The sequence below is a fragment of the Rhinatrema bivittatum genome, unplaced genomic scaffold (genome assembly GCF_901001135.1).
Source record: "Rhinatrema bivittatum unplaced genomic scaffold, aRhiBiv1.1, whole genome shotgun sequence".
In the NCBI taxonomy this organism is placed as follows: Eukaryota; Metazoa; Chordata; class Amphibia; order Gymnophiona; family Rhinatrematidae; genus Rhinatrema; species Rhinatrema bivittatum.
Window position 1 is genome coordinate 110,167 of NW_021820707.1, and position 17,387 is coordinate 127,553.

Consider the following 17,387-nt stretch of genomic DNA (forward strand, 5'->3'; position numbering starts at 1 on the left):
GGTGGGGGATTTAATTTAAAGGGTCGGGGGTGGGTTTTAGGGGGTTGGCTCACGATTTTAACGATTTTTCACGATATTTTTAAAACCCAAACGGCAACAATACGATTCCCTCCCCCTCCCAGCCGAAATCGATCGTTAAGACGATCGAGGACACGATTCACATCTCTAGTTTTTAATGTGCTATTTGCTAACTTCATGGAGTGCCCCCAGTCCTTCTATTATGCAAAAGAGTAAATAACTGATTCACATTTACCCATGTAGACCTCTCATGATTTTAAAGAGTTCTATCATATCCCCCCCTCAGCCATCTCTTCTCCAAGCTGAACAGCCCTAACCTCATTAGCCTTTCCTCCTAGATAGCTGTTTCATCTCCTTTATCATTTTGGTCACCCTTCTCTATACCTTCTCCATCACAACTATATCTTTTTTGAGATGCAGGAACCAGAATTGTACACAGTACTCGAGATGCAGTCTTACCATGAAGTAATACAGAGGCATTATGACATTTCCATTTTATTCACCATTCTCTTCCTACCTAACAATGTTTGCTTTTTTGACTGCTGCAGCACACCGAGCTGATGATTTCAATGTATCCACAATGACTCCACAATGTATCCACAATGACTCCTGAGTGGTAGCTCCTAATATGAAACCTAACATCTTGTAACTACAGCATGGATTATTTTTCCCTATATGCATCACCTTACACTTGTCCACATTAAATTTCATCTGCCATTTGGATGCCAAAACTTATAGTCTTGTAAAGTCCTCCAGCTAGGTATTTGTCATAATCTGCTTGTAATTTAACTATTCTAAATAATTTTGTATCATCTGCAAATGTGATTACCTGACTTGTCATATTCCTTTCCAGATCATTTATAAATATATTGAAAAGGACTAGTTGAAGTATAGATCTCTGAAGCACTCCACTGTTTACCCTTTTCCACTGAGAATATTCATCATTTAATCCTACTCTGTTTCCTGTCTTTCAACCAGTTTGTAATCCACGAAAGGTCACAGCCTCCTATCCCCTGACTTTTTTGTTTCCTTAGAAGCCTGAGAGATTTTCGTCAAATGCCTTCTGAAAATCCAAACACACTACATCAACTAGCTCACCTTTATCCACAAATTTATTAACCCCTTCAAAATATTGAAGCAGATTTGTGAGGCAAGACTTGCTTTGGGTAAATCCATGCTGACTGGTGTCCATTAAACCATGTCTTTCTATATGCTCTGTGATTTTGATCTTTAGAATAGTTTCCACTATTTTTCCTGGCACTGAAGTCAGGTTCACTCGTCTATAGTTTCCTGGATCGCCCCTGGAGCCCTTTTTAAATATTGGTGTTACATTAGCCACCCTCTAGTCTTCAGGTACAAGGGATGATTTTAATGATAGGTTACAGATTGTAAATAATAGATCTGAAATTTCATTTTTTAGTTCCTTCAGAACCCTGGGGTGCATACCATCCAGTCCAGATGATTTGCTACTTTTTAGCTTGTCAATCTGGCCTACTACATCTTCCAGGTTCACAGTGATTTGGTTCAGTTAATCTCAATCATCATCCTTGAAAACCATCTCTGGAACTCTCTCCTCAACATTCTCATTAGTAAACATAGAACAAAGAATTTATTTCTGTAATGACCTTATCTTCCCTAAGAGCCCATTTAACCCCCTCGGTCATCAAATGGTCCAACCAGCTCCCTCCCAATGCAGATGTGGGAGTCCTTGCCTATCTCCTGGACTGGTAGGATTACTAACTTAAAATGACTCTGCTTCCAAAACTTCTCTACTTGTTCTAGCATGTATCCTGTTCTATTCCTATAGGTGTATTTACTGAATTGAATAAAAATCTTGAAATGTATCTGGTGAGGGAAACGGGCCAGGTTGGGGTTGCAGAAGCTCTGGTTGCCCAAGTCCCAGGGAGATATGGTTTTACCTAATCTTCGGATCTATTATTGGGCAGCCAGGCTTATTTCTATGAAGGCTTGGTCAAGCTTGGAATATGAAGTGTGGCTACAGCTGGAGAAGCTTCAAGCTGAGGTGATCAATCTTGGGGTGCTCCCCTTATAGTAGAAGAACTTGCTGGACTAGCCCCATTCTAGCACATACAATTCTATTGTGGAGACAGGCACTAAAATCATTGGGGGGCAATCAGAGGGTGAGGTCTCCTTTATTGCTCCTATTTATGAAAAACCTAATCTTTCCAGGCTTACTTTCGAGAGAGAGAGAGATCGAGAGACAGGAAGACCAATGCCGTAACCCAACCTGGATGTCACAACCCAACTCAGAGTCCAGGTCCTAATGACCCAGGCCAGACGCTGGGACCTCGGTCAGGAGACTGTCCCGATGCCTGGGCCAAGGATCAGGTCCAGGCCTAGGCCTCGGAGCTTCTTCTTGGTCCTCTTCGTTCTTCATTACTTGCAAGCCAAATGACACAGTCTGTTGGGGTCGTGCTAGAGTTAACTCCAACGCATTCACTCCAGTAGAAGGTTCCATTTTGATGTACAGCAATGTGTACTCTGGTGCGAACCCAGAAGATGGCATCATTTGGCTTGCAAGTGCTGAAGACTGAAGAGGACCAAGAAGAGGCTCTCAGCCCTGGGCCTGACCTTGGGATGAGGCTCAGATGTCAGGACCTGGCCTCCTAGCTGAGGCCCCAGCATTGGGCCTGGGTCCGGGCTGAGGTCCTGGTGGGGTCTCCGTGTCAGGCCTGGTTCCAGGCCGAAGCCCAGGTGTCGTGACCTGGCTCTGGGTCAGACTGAAGCCCATGCATGTGTCTAAATTTGCAAAGGGGTTACGGACAGAAAAGTAGTATGTACGCACATAAGTAGTATGTCATGAATTATATGCTATTTTATAAACTTCAAAACTATTTGTGTATTTTCAGTTTCATGCATATATTTATCAGCTCAAAAAAGGGGCAGTCTAGAGACAGTGAGGTCAAGGGGTATGTGCGGAAGTTGTTAATTTATGTATAAATCTTATAAAGTATCCAACTTATTCATACAATTTTACATCTGCTAACAGACTAGCACAACTGAAATAGACTGCAATTTTGGGGTGGGAGGTCTGGATACACTGGTGGGGGGGGGGGGGGGTTCAAGGTGAAGCGCTAGAGGATCGAGGTGAACTGGAGATGGACTGGTGAACTAGTGAAGGTATTGGCAAACTGGCGATTTCAAGTATGTATACAAGTATTTTCCAGACAGTATGGGCCCAATTTTAAAAAGCATTTACACACTTAAAATTTACTCGTGTAAGTGAGCTTTTGAAAATTGCTATAATATATGCCATTGAATTGTCCATAGGATATTCACATGTAACTGCACTTTATGTGCACAAATTACTTTTTAAAATTGTGACAATGTTTCATTTACACGTGTAAAATTACTTCCTAAATGGCAACACTTTAAAATATACCTGCCTCCATGTATAAATCTGGGTTTTTTACATGTACATATTTTTTTAGCATGCAAAATATATCTGCATATGTTTATAAAGTAAAGTAAGAGCTTTCATTATATTGCAAATACTCACATGAATTGAAATATGCATGTACTTTCAGAGCAGAACTATACTGTATTTTATAAACTGTGCAGCAATCTACTGCCTTGGGTGTATATGGGATCCTGCCTTGGATGAGAGAACGCCCAGGCCCAATGCCACAACCCAACCTATGCAATCTACTGCACAGTTTATAAAATACTAGGATAAATCTCCACACATCTACTTATGCGTGCAAATCTGGTACCAAAAATAGGATTGAAAGTTAGGCTCAAATATCCAAAATTGTGCATGTAGCTCTCTTTCCTGACCTAACTCCACCTCAGGAATGTCTCCACTTTAAAAGCAGGTTAAAGTATATTCCCTGTGGAACTAAGCATGTACTGTTATCTGCATACGGGATGGGTAATTTTCAGACAGGTGATTTATGTAGTTAAGCTCTGGAATTCATTGCCAGAGGATGCGGTTACAGAAGTTAGTGTAACTGGGTTTAAAAAAAGTTTGGATAAGTTCCTAGAGGAAAAATCCATAAATTGCTATTAATTAATAAGCAAGAGAAGCTTGTGATTTATTTAATGTTTGGGTACTTGCCAAGTACTTGTGACTTGGATTGGCCACTGTTGGAAAAAGGATACTGGGCTTGATGAACCCTTGGTCTGACCCAGTATGGCATATCTTATGTTCTTATGTGGGTAAAAAAATTTTTACTCACAGAAATCCCTTTAAAAATATCCCTCTCAATCTTTTAGAAGCTAATATATTAAACAGCAAAATATTTTGCCACAGAGTCAGCACCACAGAAATTTTAAATATGTAAATTGAAATCATGGCATCTTTTTTGCAATAATGTCCATGCAAAATTGTGCAAAAAAAAAAAAAAAATTACATCTCCCCAAGTTAAAGTTTGTAAAAAATGTTTACTTCTGCAAAATTTTCACCTTTAATTTAGCTAATATTGCACTGCTAATTAACAGATTTACATGATCTTTTCAACTCATTTAGCATTTTGTTTTTGCAAACTAAATTAAACATGCGCAAAATTTTGCAAATGCAGTTATGCATTTTATTTGCCAGTTTTAACTCACAAAAAATAAATTTACAAGTGCCACCAACCTATGCTTTGTTTTTGCTACTACAGATTATAACTATTACCCCTCTGTAAGTGCCTTACCTCTGCTTGTCTGGGTAAGGGATGGTATCAAGTACTTCTTGGTATTCTGTTTTAACAACTTCATATTTTTCATTTGCATAGTTTAGAAGAAAGTTCCGCATCTGAAAACACAGCAATGAAAAGTGAAAAATGTCCCCTGGTGACACAAATGAGCTGTCACATCCCAACAAGTTGAAAGCACATAGAAACATAGAAATGACGGCAGAAGACGACCAAACGGCCCATCCAGTCTGCCCAGCCCAGCAAACTTTCACACTATTTTCTCATACTTATCTGTTAATCTAACCACTGAGGTCAGGGTCCTTATTGGTAACTTTTTGGTTCTAATTTCTTTCCTCCCTGCCTCCCCCCCCCCCCATGCTGCCATTGATGTAGAGAGCAGTGCTGGAGCTGCAAAATGTAGTATCAAGCCTAATTGGTTAGGGGTAGTAACTGCAGCAATAAGCAAGCTACTCCCACGCTTATTTGTTTGCCCAGACTATGCAATTTAGTCCTTATTGGTTGTTATTGTCCGAATATAAATCATCTTTTCTTCATCCCCGCCCCCCCACCATTGAAGCAGTGAGCTGCGCTGTATATGTATTCAAAGTGTAGTATCAAGTCTAATTGGTTGGGGTAGTAACCGCCACAATAAGCAAGCTACTCCCACGCTTATTTGTTTACCCAGACTATGCAATTTAGTCCTTATTGGTTGTTATTGTCCGAATATAAATCCTCTTTTCTTCAATTCCCCTGCTATTGAAGCACAGAGCTACATTGGATATGCATTGAAAGTGAAGTATCAGGCTTATTTGGTTTGGGGTAGTCACTGCCATAACAAGCAAGCTACTCCCACGCTTATTTGCGAATGTGAATCCCTTTTCCCACATTTCCTCTTACTGTTGAAGCATAGAGCAATGTTGGAGTCGCATTAACCGTGTGTATGTTTATTGAATAAGGGTATTAATCACCAGGTAGTAGCTTTCATTCCTGCAAGCCACCCCCATGCCTCTTCTCTTCATTCACATACTCAAGACTTTATGGATCCACAGGGATAGATTTTCAAAGGGATACGCGCATACACCCCCCCCCCCCAAAAAAAAAAAACCTACCCCAAACCCCCCCTGCATGCGCCAAGCCTATTTTGCATAGGCTCGGCGGCGCACGCAAGCCCCGGGATGCACGTAAGTCCCGGGGCTTGCAAATAGGGGCGGTCGGGGGCGTGTCCGGGGGTATGTGGGCAGACCGGGGGCGTGGCCGAGTAGCCCAACACAGCGGCCTGTGTCAGGGCCTGCTGCGCCGGTGCGGTAGATTTTAAAAACATACACGTGCGCGTACTTTTGTTTGCACACCAGGTGTGAACTAAAGTACGCTGGATTTTATAAGATACGCGCATAGCCGCGCATATCTTATAAAATCCGGGGTCAGCGCGTGCAAGGGGGTGCACATTTGTGCAACTTGCGCGCGCCGAGCCCTGCGTGCACTGCCCTTTCCCTCCGAGGCCGCTCTGGCGCAGCAGGCCGCAGCAGGCCTCTGGTGCTACGCCGGCCGCGGCCTGCTGCGCCAGAGCGGCCTCGGAGGAAACGGGCAGTGCGCGCAGGGCTCGGCGCGCGCAAGTTGCACAAATGTGCACCCCCTTGCACGCGCCGACCCCGGATTTTATAAGATATGCGCGTATCTTATAAAATCCAGCGTACTTTTGTTCGCGCCTGGTGTGCAAACAAAAGTACGCGCGTGCGTATGTTTTTAAAATCTACCTCACAGTGTTTATCCCACGCCACTTTGAAATTCTTCACAGTTTTGTCTTCACCACTTCCTCCGGAAGGGCATTCACCACCCTCTCCGTGAAGAAATACTTCCTGACATTGGTTCTAAGTCTTCCTCCCTGGAGTTCTCCTTTCAGCAGGCACTGTGAAATCCCAATGCCAGACATGAAAAAAATGCTATTTTTGGTTGATAGGCACCACTAATAATGTAAAAAGCTAAAGGCCATTGAAATAGAGGAAGGAAATGTGGCCATGTTTCTTTGTCCATTAAGGGGATAAGTTTATAATAGACTGTATAAATCTGTGAGCTGTCATGCATCCAAGTTACATCAATATTCAAAGTGAACTTACATGTGTAACTTTGTTGAATTTTCAAAGGAGTTGTGCATGTAAATGTAACACTTGTAACAATTTTCAAAAGACATTTACACACATTGGGTAGATTTTAATATATGCGCGCGCACATGGACGTGCCAATTTTATAACATGCGTGCGCTGGCGCCCACGTTATAAAATCGGTGGGCTGCATGCACATATCCCAGATTTTATAATCTGCTCGCCATGCGCACCGGACTTTATAATCCACCCGTGCGCATGGGCGTGCGGCGCACGCAATGGGGTAGAATAATGCAATTTTCACATGGCGTTGCATCCCAGGCTTCCCCAGTTCCCTCCCAGTCTGCTCCAATTAAAGAGCAGAGTGGGAGAGAACTTCCCTACCCCCACCCCCTAAACCTACCCTACCTATTTTATTTATTTATTTATTTATTTAAAGTTGCTGCTCCCCTGGAGCAATAGTACCTTGTGCACACTGGGAGGCTGCCAGCATGTGCTTCCCCGGCACAGCAGCAAATGGTCACTGTACCGGCGCCTCCAGCCCCACCCCTCCCTGACCACCCCTTTAACTGGGTCCGGCACTTCGGCTTGTAACTGGGGTTACACACGTGGCTGGGCCCCTGTGAAGATGCACACTGCACGCGCAAGGCCCGGCCACGCGCTCAACGTTTTGAAAATCTACTCGATAAAGTGCACTTACCCAGGTAAATCCTATGGACAATTCAATGGCATATATTGTAGCAATTTTCAAAAGCACATTTACACGCCCAATTCTAAACATGGAAATGCTTTTTAAAATGAGGCCTATGTTTTTTATTTTAAAAAGCTGCAGAATAATTTTCAAAGGAAAATGTAAATGTAAATATAACATACTACTACGTATAGAACCAAGTAACTATATTTATAATATTTATTAATCCTCTATTCCAGTTTCCCAAGTAAATAATTATTGTATTCTACCACAGAAGAGTTCTGAGTCATTTCTGCTTCACAGTCAGTGTTTCTCCTGGAGGCATGGGGGATGTCCACATGGCACACCCCCAGCTCTGACCATGAACAAGCAGAGTGGGTCAGACAGGAGAAAAATTCCATCAGAAATACATTTTCCTTTTGGGATTCGCTGGGTACTTCCTGGTGACCCAGCATGGCATCTCTGATGTTCTTATGTGCTTAGGTTTGAGCATGCTATTCTGCACATGAATTTCACTCCCCCATCCTAAGCATGCCCTCCCGCCGGGACTGCCTCTTTTTAATGTGACTAGAAGTACATGGGTTGGGAAACCAGAGCATACTCTTTAGTTGCTATATGTGGAACAATTTTCAGTCGGGTAAATGGCTTTGAAAATTGCCCTCGATAAAACAGATTTGCACAGGTGTTTGTTAAAGGTTTGATAGATAATAAAGATTTGCATTGCATCTGTTGATGTTCTCTGAGAAGTTAGGAAATGAAGAGAGAAAAGCGGGAAAGAGGGAATTAAGGGAAACAGAGAAATGACAGCAGAAGACAACCAAACGGTCCATCCAGTCTGCTCAACAAGCTTTCACTTCCCCCCCCCCCCCCTTATCTGTTTCTCTTGTCCCTTGTAAGTGACTTTTTTATTCTATTTCCCTTCCACCCCCGCCAATCTATTGCCCTTTTTCCCCTCCCCGCCATCGATGTAGTTAGCAGTGCTGGAGCTGCATCTAAGTGAAGTATCAGTGCTGGAGCTGCATCTAAGTGAAGTAACTAGCTAATTGTTTAGGGGTAGTAACCATCATAGCAAGCTACTCCCACACATGTTTATCCAGCCTGTGCAACTCAGTCCTTGTTGGTTGTTGTCCGAATATAAATTTTTTCATCATTCCCCCTGCCGTTGAAGCAGAGAGCTATGCTGGATATCATTGAAAGTGAAGTATCAGGCTAATTTGGTTTGGGGTAGTAACCGCCGTATCAAGCAAGCTACTCCCCTGCTTTTTTGTGGATGCAAATCCTTTTTTTTTTCACATTTCCTCTTACCGTTGGAAGCATAGAGCAATGTTGGAGTCGCATTAATCGTGTGTACGTTTATTTAATTAGGATATTAATCTCCAGGTAATAGCAGTCATTCCCGCAAGCTGCTCCCATGCCTCTTCTCTTCATTTACATCCTCTATACTTTATGGATCCAGTGTGTTTATCCCACACGCCTCTTTGAAATCCTTCACAGTTTTGGTCTTCACTACTTCCTCTGGAAGGGCGTTCCAGGCATCCACCACCCACACCGTGAAGAAATACTTCCTGACATTGGTTCTGAGTCTTCCTCCCTGGAGTTTTAAATTGTGACCCCTGGTTCTGCTGATTTTTTTGCAATGGAAAAGGTTTGTCTTTGGATCATTAAAACCTTTCAAGTATCTGAAAGTCTGTATCATATCACCTCTGCACCTCCTTTCCTCCAGGGTGTACATATTTAGATTCTTCAATCTCCCCTCATAAGTCATTTGATGAAGACCCTCCACCCTTTTGGTCACCCTTCTCTGGACCACCTCCATCTTGTCTCTGTCCCTTCGGAGATACGATCTCCAGAACTGAACACAGTACTCCAGGTGAGGCCTCACCAAGGACCTGTACCAAAGGGATAATCACTTCCCTTTTCTTACTCGATATTCCTCTCTCTATGCAGCCCAGCATTCTTCTGGCTTTAGCTATCGCTAATGGGAAAGGATGGGGAAATGAGGGGGAGGAAAGTAATTGCATTTGTTAAATGGAACATTTTACGTCGTATTTTATGTAAATAACATGGCAATTAGCTGTTGATATAAAACTGTTCTTTAAAAACAGTGAATTGTTAACTCCCACCTCAGAATGGACATTTGTAAGACTTTCAGAGCAGTCTCTGTAGTGAACGGTCCGGTTTGTATTGTAGCAGTGAAATGCCATACAGCCTTTAGGTTTCAGAACACGATCTGCTTCTTTCAGGAACTTCTCAATATCAAACCAATGAATAGCTGCAGAAGCAGTTATCAGGTCCACTGAGCAATCTTCAAATGGCAGTTCCTCAGCGGAAGACAAACTGTAATATGAAATAGGGAATCTTCTTAAACTTGCCATCATGAGGGACCATTTTCTCTAAGGATGTACAGAATCTAAAGTTTTTTGTGGTAATGTCAATTACAAAATGAAAAAGTCATTCATTCATACCACATTCTGCATGCAAGTCTAGATGTACACACTAGACCTGTACATAAGACAGCAAAATTCCTTCCTCTGTAGACCTGTGGGCACATACCTCTCTCCCCCCAACACACACTATACAGATCTCTAATCCTTCCTCTTGATCCTTTGATTCCTCATGCCATTTCCGTTCCTGACCTCCTGGCTCTGGCGCTATTACCAACAGTTTGAGTGAACGTGAATAATAAGCCAACTGACGCTTACAGTTTCACTGGTCCCATCAATAAGCATCCATGCAGGAGGCAGGGCCTGTGACTGTGAGCACAGGCTGACTCAATTCCAAGCTCACTTAACCTATGGCTACTATTGATACAGCCACCACTGCCAGAGATAAAATATTGATGGTGGGGAGGGGGAGGGCCTGATCAATAGTGTATGAAGTGGGTGGGAAAGTGATAAAAAAATTCAGGAGGAGGAAGAGATGCACAGTGGAAGAGCCAGTGACTGAAAGACCATGGATGTGGGGGAGAGATGAGGGGAGTAATACAAGGCCCATAGGGAGAGGAGTGAAATAGGATACCAATCCAAGGTTTGCAGTGAAAAGGGGAGGTATCAAAATTTCATAGGTGTGGGGGTGAAGAGCAGGTAAAACACACCAGCAGTGTCTAGGGGCGTCACTGACATTTTTAAACTCTTATGTGAAAAATCAAGGAGACGAGGAGAATTTAAAGTTCCAATCGAAATGGATTAGAGGAAAAAAGTAGAATAAATAACCAAAAAAAGAGCAAATCTATCAGATATTTTCATGATGACTTTCACTATTTAATCTGGTTATGGGGTTACTGCTATGATGTATTGCCAAGCAGAAAGAAGCTCAATGTCTAGGCCCTCTGGGTGTGATTTCTGGGAAGACACAATGCAGAATAGAATTACTGTAACAAAACTTATTCAATAGAAAGAATCTGATATACAATGTATTTGAGGTGAAGAATCTTTTCTTCATTCACACCTACAATATACTTAATCGGTAAGGATCTCCTTAATCCCTCTATGGCTGGTTCTCCTACTGGTTTTGTTAATGGAATTCCTGCATGCTCATACGATATCTTTCTACCTTGAAGTGCTACACCTCTGCAGATGGACTTCTCTTCTTTAACATAGTACCTCTATTACATGTAATACCAAGTTGGTACAGGGTTAAATTGATTAAACAAGTCAGTGTGCTCAGGGGAAGATTTACCGATTGGCAAAGTAGGCAAGTGCCTATGAGCAGCCATCTTACCTTGAAGTCTCCTTGTTTTAAATCATCAGCTGCGGCATTCAACCACAATAACTTCTATCCTACTTTCTCGCTTCCTAATCTGTAAGAACTCTGCTGAATTGCAGCAACATCTAGTTGCTGTTTTATTCCAAAATTAGATTTTATTGCTGCGAATCTTCAGTCTTTGTTACATCCATTTCTCAGTTCCCCAACCTTCCTGTCTATGGGGGTCATTTATCAAAATGCTATAAGGCGTTTTTGCATGCGAAAAGCGCCATATCGTATGGTGCGATGCAAATCCAAAAAAGAGGAGGAGTTAGGGGCGGGAGTGGGCTGGGTTTACCATTTTGTGAAGCCCAATTGCATGGTTTTAACACCGATTTTAGCTAAACCTTTTTCAGTAGTGTTAAGCCCTGATTGCATTGTGTGATGTGTTCTCTAATGCCTGTGAGGATCATGGAGCATAGTCCTGGGAGGGAGAGAAGGAGAGACTAGCCATAATGCCCTCACCCTAGATAGGTATTTATATCTCTATGGGAGGCCCATCTAGTAACTCGAGGTGAGGTTTAGGTATTAGTGTAGGGGGTTAGGGGCCACTTTGACATTCAATGTGAGATGTACGAACAGAACAGTGCTCTCTTGTGAAGATTTGATGACCCTCGGAGTGAGGAAACTCACTCAAAGATGAGATTTGTGCAATGTTCTCTCAATCTAGCTTGATGTTACCTAGGTAGAGAGTCCTATTTTGTTTTGCTTCCCGAAATGCAACAAAATAGGAAATATAGATGATATTTCCTATTGCGTTACAAACATCTGCACATCTTTAGTGACCAGAACTGCACACAATACTGAAGATGAGATTGCACCATGGAGCAATACAGTGGGCATTATGATATTCTCTGTTTTATTCTTGATTCCTTTCCTAACAATTCCTAGCATTCCAATTTCTTTCTTGACTGCTGCTGCACACTAAGCAGAAGATTTCAACGTATTATCAGACACCTAGAATTTTTTCCTAATGGCTCCTAATGTGGCACCTTGCATTGTGTAGCTATGATTTCAGTTATTCTTCTCTAAGTGCTTTATCTTTTACTCGCTTACATTAAATTTCATCTGCCAGTTTCCCAGTTCTGCAAGGTTCTCTTGCAATTTCTCACAATCCTTTTGTGATGTGACAACAATGAATAATTTTGTGTCATTGGCAAATTTGATCACCTCACTCGTTATGCCCATTTTCAGGTCATTTATAAATATATTAAAAAGGAGTGGTCCTGGAACAGATCCCCTGGGTCATTCCAACTATTCACTATTCTCCATTGTGAAAATTTACCATTTAGCCCTACTCTCCATTTTCTGTCTTTTAACCAGTTTGCAATACACAATAGGACACTGCCCACTATCCCATGACTTTCTAATTTCATAAGAAGTATCTCATGAGGGACTTTGTCAAATGCTTTCTGGAAATTCAGATACATATCAGTTGGCTCACCTTTAGCCACATATTTATTTATGCCCTCAAAAAAATGTAGTAGATTGGTGAGGGAAGACTTCCCTTGGCTAAATCCATGTTGGCTTTGTCCCATTAAACTATGCCTATCTGTTGAGCAAATTTGTTCTTTATGTTAGTTTCTACCATTTTGCCTGGCACAGATGTCAGACTCACTAGTCTGTAGTTTCTAGGGATGGAGAAAAAGAAAAGTATTCATTTTGTTTTTCATTTCATGTTTGGGGGTTTGATTTCCACAAATTTAATTTCAGTCAGTGTTTATTTCATTAAAAAATGAAATAAACATTTAAAAAAAAAAACCCAAAAACTGAAACAAAAACACAAAATTGGCCCTCCCAAACCCCCATCCATTCCTCCTTCCCAAAAAAATGCTGAGGCCGGATCCTCCCTGGCCCTCATGTACCTGGTCAGGGGGATCTGAGGCTGAGGCCTAGGCCCAGGCCAAAGCATAGGCCTTCCTTAGGGAGTAGGCTGAAGACATGGCAATGTTCCGCAGCCTAGGCCTATGGAACGCCAGAGTTTCAGTGTGGACTTAAGTTTCAGGATGATCCCAATGCCTAGGTCCAGGCTGAAGCCTCAGCTTTGCATAGGTCTAGACCGTGGTAGGTCACCGTGATCTCGGTCTGGTCAAGGCCCAGGTTTCAAGGCCTAGACCACTCAGCTGGGCCTCGGCCTAGGTCAGGGACCAGACCCATGCCTAGGCCCAACACTACAGCCCTGATCAAGAGAATGGGCACTGATGCCAGGGGCTTGGCCCAGACCCAGGCCCAATGCCAGGACCCAACCCGGAGGCCAGGGCCCTGGTCCAGACCCAATGCCACAACCTGGGCAAGAAACAGTCACCTGACACCGAGTCCTTGGCCCGGACCCAGGCCTGATGCCGTGACCAGACCTGGAGGCTGGGTCCTGATGCCTGGGCCTTACCCTAGGCCAGGGCTTGGACCCAGCCCCAATGTTGGGACCTGACCTGGAGGTCATGTCCTGACATCTGGGTCCTAGGCCCAATCGTGGCCCATTCTGAGAGCGGGTCCCAGCGCTGGGGCCTCTGTCCAGACCCAGGCCCAACACCCAGTCCTCTAAGATCTTCCATGATGACTTCTTTCTTCTGTCTTCTTAGCTTAAATGATGCAATCCACTTGGGAGGTGCGGGAGTTAATTAACTACAGCACTTTCTCTCCATTGGAGGGTACTATATATTGATGTATGGCAGCTAGATCCCCGACAATGCAGTTACATTTTTTTTCATTTTTAGGGTCTCAGTCAAGGCCCTGGCATTTGGCCTGAGCCTTGGCTGAGAACCTGGTGTCACTCAGGTCTAGGCTGCAATTTCTGGGTTGGGCTGTGGCCTATATCTAGGCAAGGCCTTGGCCTCGGGCTCAGGCCCAGGCCCAGGCCCAGGCCCAATGTTTCAATTTTGTTTTCAAAACAAAACCTGAAAACTAATGAAATTGTCAGATTTTCAATTATTTTGCTTTGATAACAAAATGAAAATAGATAATTTTTCCTAATTTCCTATTTTGTTTCTCCCGAATGCCCACCCCCTAGTAGTTTCCTGTACCACCCCTAGATCTGTTTTTAAAAATTGATGTTACATTTGCAATCCTTCAGTCTTCAGGTACTATAGCTTATTTTAATGATCGTTTACGAATTTCCAGTAGTAAGTCCACAATTTCATTTTTCAGTTCTTTCAGCACTCTGGGATGTATATCATCTAGTCCAGGTGATTTGCTACTGTTTAGTTTTCCCTAGTACATCTTCTATTGCTCTCTGCTTCAACAGCAGGAGGAAAAGGAGAACTGGATTCAGACAGCAACCGAGGGCCCCGACCTTTACAATCTGGGAAACTGCTAAGCATAGGGGTAACCTGCACAGCGAGGCAGGTACTACCATAAGCTTGCTGGGCAGACTGGATAGACCATTTGGTCCTTTTCTGCTGTCATTTCTATGTTTCAGTTCCTTTGATTAACATTTCTGATATGGGTGTCTCTCTTACATCTTCTTCAGTGAACACCGATGAGGACACCAACTTTTATGGTTTGTAGAAAAAAAAACATGGGAATAACTTGCTGATGCGGCTTTTACTACCCTTAATCACTAAGCCTGATTCTTTTGAATTGATACAGCTCCAACATTGTTCTCTGCTTCCACGGCAAGGGTTAAGGGAAACTGGATTCAAACAGCATCCAAGGGCCCTGATTTTTACGGTCTGGGAAACTGATAAGCTTGAGGGTAACCTGCACAGTGCAGCAGATACTGTCATAATCATAAGCTTGCTGGACAGACTGGATGGATCATTTGGTCCTTTTCTACTGTCATTTCTTTATTTCTATGAAGCAAAGAATTAATTTAGTCTCTCTGATATGGCTTTTCATCTCTAAGTGCCCCTTTTATCCTTTGATCATCTAATAATCTGAATCTCCCACAGGCTTTTTACTTTAAGTATACCTATAACAGTCTGTTATATTTTTGCTTCCATGGCAAGCTTCTTTTCAAATTCTCTCTGTGTCTTCCTTATCAATGCTTTACATCTAACTTGCCAGTGCTGCTTATGCTGTTTCCTAGTTCCTTCATTTGAAAGATGTTCTTTTAGCTATTATAACCTCTCCCACTTCACCTTTTAACCATGTCAGTGGTTGTTTAGCCTTCCTTCCACCTTTTCTAATTCATGGAATACATCTGATCAGGGCTTCCAAAATGGTATGTATAAACAACATCCATGCTTGATCTAAACTCTTAACCTTTGTAGTTGCTCCTTTCAATTTTTTCCCTAACCATTTTCCTCATTTTTATCAGTCACCTTTTTGAAGGTTAAATGCTGTCACAGTAGATTTCTTTAGTGTCCTCCCTCCAGTTATTAAGTAAAATTTGATCATGTGATCATTATTGCTAAATGGCTCCAACACTGTTACTGCTCGTACCAAATCCTGTGTTCCACTAAAGACTAGATCTAAAATAGTTTCCTCTCTTGTTGGTTCTTGTACCAGCTGCTCCATGAATTAATTATTTATTTCATCTAGGAACTTTACCTCTCTAGCATATCCTGAGATATGACATTCACCCAGTCAATACTGGGGTAATTGATATCACCCATCATTATTGTGCTGCCAATTTTGTTAGCTTCCCTAATTTCTTTTAGCATTTCATTATCTGTTTGTCCAGTCTGTCCAAGTGGATACTAAATACTCCCACTGCTATTTTATTCCTTTTTTCACCTAGAATTTCTATCTATAAAGGTTCAAATTTGCATTTTGTTTCATGCAGAACTTAACTCAATGCCCTCTTTAATATATAGTGCCACCACATTTCAATATAATTTGTAACCTAGTATCACAGTGTCCCATTGCTTATCATCCTTTTATCAGGTCTCTGAGATGCCAATTATATCTACCACTTCATCCAGTGCTATACACTCTAATTCTCCCATCTTATATTTTAGACTTCTAGCATTTGTGCATGAACATTTCAAAGTATGCTTATTGGTTGACAGGGGTAATTTGGGATCTTTCTGCTTGGTCTGCTCTTTACTTAAAGGCACCCAGTCCACTTCAGCATTTATTGCAGCCTCTCTCCTGGGATGCCCTAATTTCCCTGTTCTCTTATTTATTTAGATTTATATCCCGCTTGTTACACTTTTTTCAGTGCTTCAAAGTGGATTACATTTAGGTACTGTAGGTATTTCTTAGTATCCTTCAAAGAATCATCATTCCCAATCATGCACTTCTGAGTGACTGTTGGCTTTCCCCTATCATCTAGTTTAAAAGTTACAATATCTCCTTTTTAAAGATTAGTACCAGCAGCCTGGTTCCACTCTGGTTCAGGTGGAGCCCATTCTTTCAGAAAAGGCCCCTCCGTGTCCCCAAAATGATGCCCAGTTCCTAACAAACCTAAATCCCTCTTCCTTACACCATTGTCTCATCCATGCATTAAGACTCTGGGGTCCTGCACGTGGAGCAAGGAGCACGTCCAAGAATGCTACACTGGAGACTCTGGGTTTCAACTTTCTACTTAAAAGCCTAAATTTAGTTTCCAGAACCTATCTACTGCACTTTTCTATGGCATTGGTACCCATATATACCAAGACGGCCAGCTCATGCCTAGCATTATCTAAGAACCTATCTATGTGATGCGCAAGGTCTGCCACCTTTGCATCAGGCAGGCAAGTTACCAAACGATCTTCACATCCACCAGCCACCCAGCTATCTACCTTCCTAATAATCTAATTACCAACTACAGTGACCATCCTAACCCTTCCCTCCTGGGCATGTGCCTTTGGTGACTATCCTTGATGCGAGAAGATACTACATCACCTTGAGGGCTGGTCCTAGCCAGAGGATTGCTTCCTGTCTCACCAAGGTGATGCTCTCAATCCAAGTGATCTTTCTCTTGCAAGGCAACACAGAGGCTGCCAGATTGAAGGTGGGACTTCTCTACTTTGTCCTTAAAGGTCTCCTCAATACACCTCTCCATCTCCCTTAGGCAAGGATTCATCATTCTTCGCAGAATGACAAATCCTGCGAAAACGGGGGGCGGGCCTGTGAAAACCCGCAGCCTTCGCACCATGGCGGTGCGCCGGCTTTCGCACCGAATAGCGCCACCGTGAAAGGTGGTGCTATTCAGCGTGCTGCCAATGATAATGTAACATTATCACTGGCAGCGAAGACACCTCTGACTCCGCCCTTCCCCGACTCCTCCCCTCCCCCTAATTTGCATATCATTGCATGCATTAGGGCCCT

General features: G+C 42.7%; 1 protein-coding gene across 2 annotated transcripts in view; it reads right to left on the minus strand.

Annotated features, from left to right (window-relative positions):
- Positions 1–17,387, minus strand: part of LOC115081983 (putative methyltransferase DDB_G0268948) — a 95,181-nt gene that overhangs the window by 17,026 nt on the left and 60,768 nt on the right. For both annotated transcript variants that reach the window (XM_029586224.1, XM_029586223.1), the window contains exons 5-6: positions 9,572–9,785; positions 4,677–4,777 (exon numbers count right to left, since the gene is read on the minus strand). In XM_029586224.1, the coding sequence (XP_029442084.1) occupies positions 4,677–4,777; positions 9,572–9,785 (315 nt within the window). The remainder of the gene's footprint in view (positions 1–4,676; positions 4,778–9,571; positions 9,786–17,387) is intronic.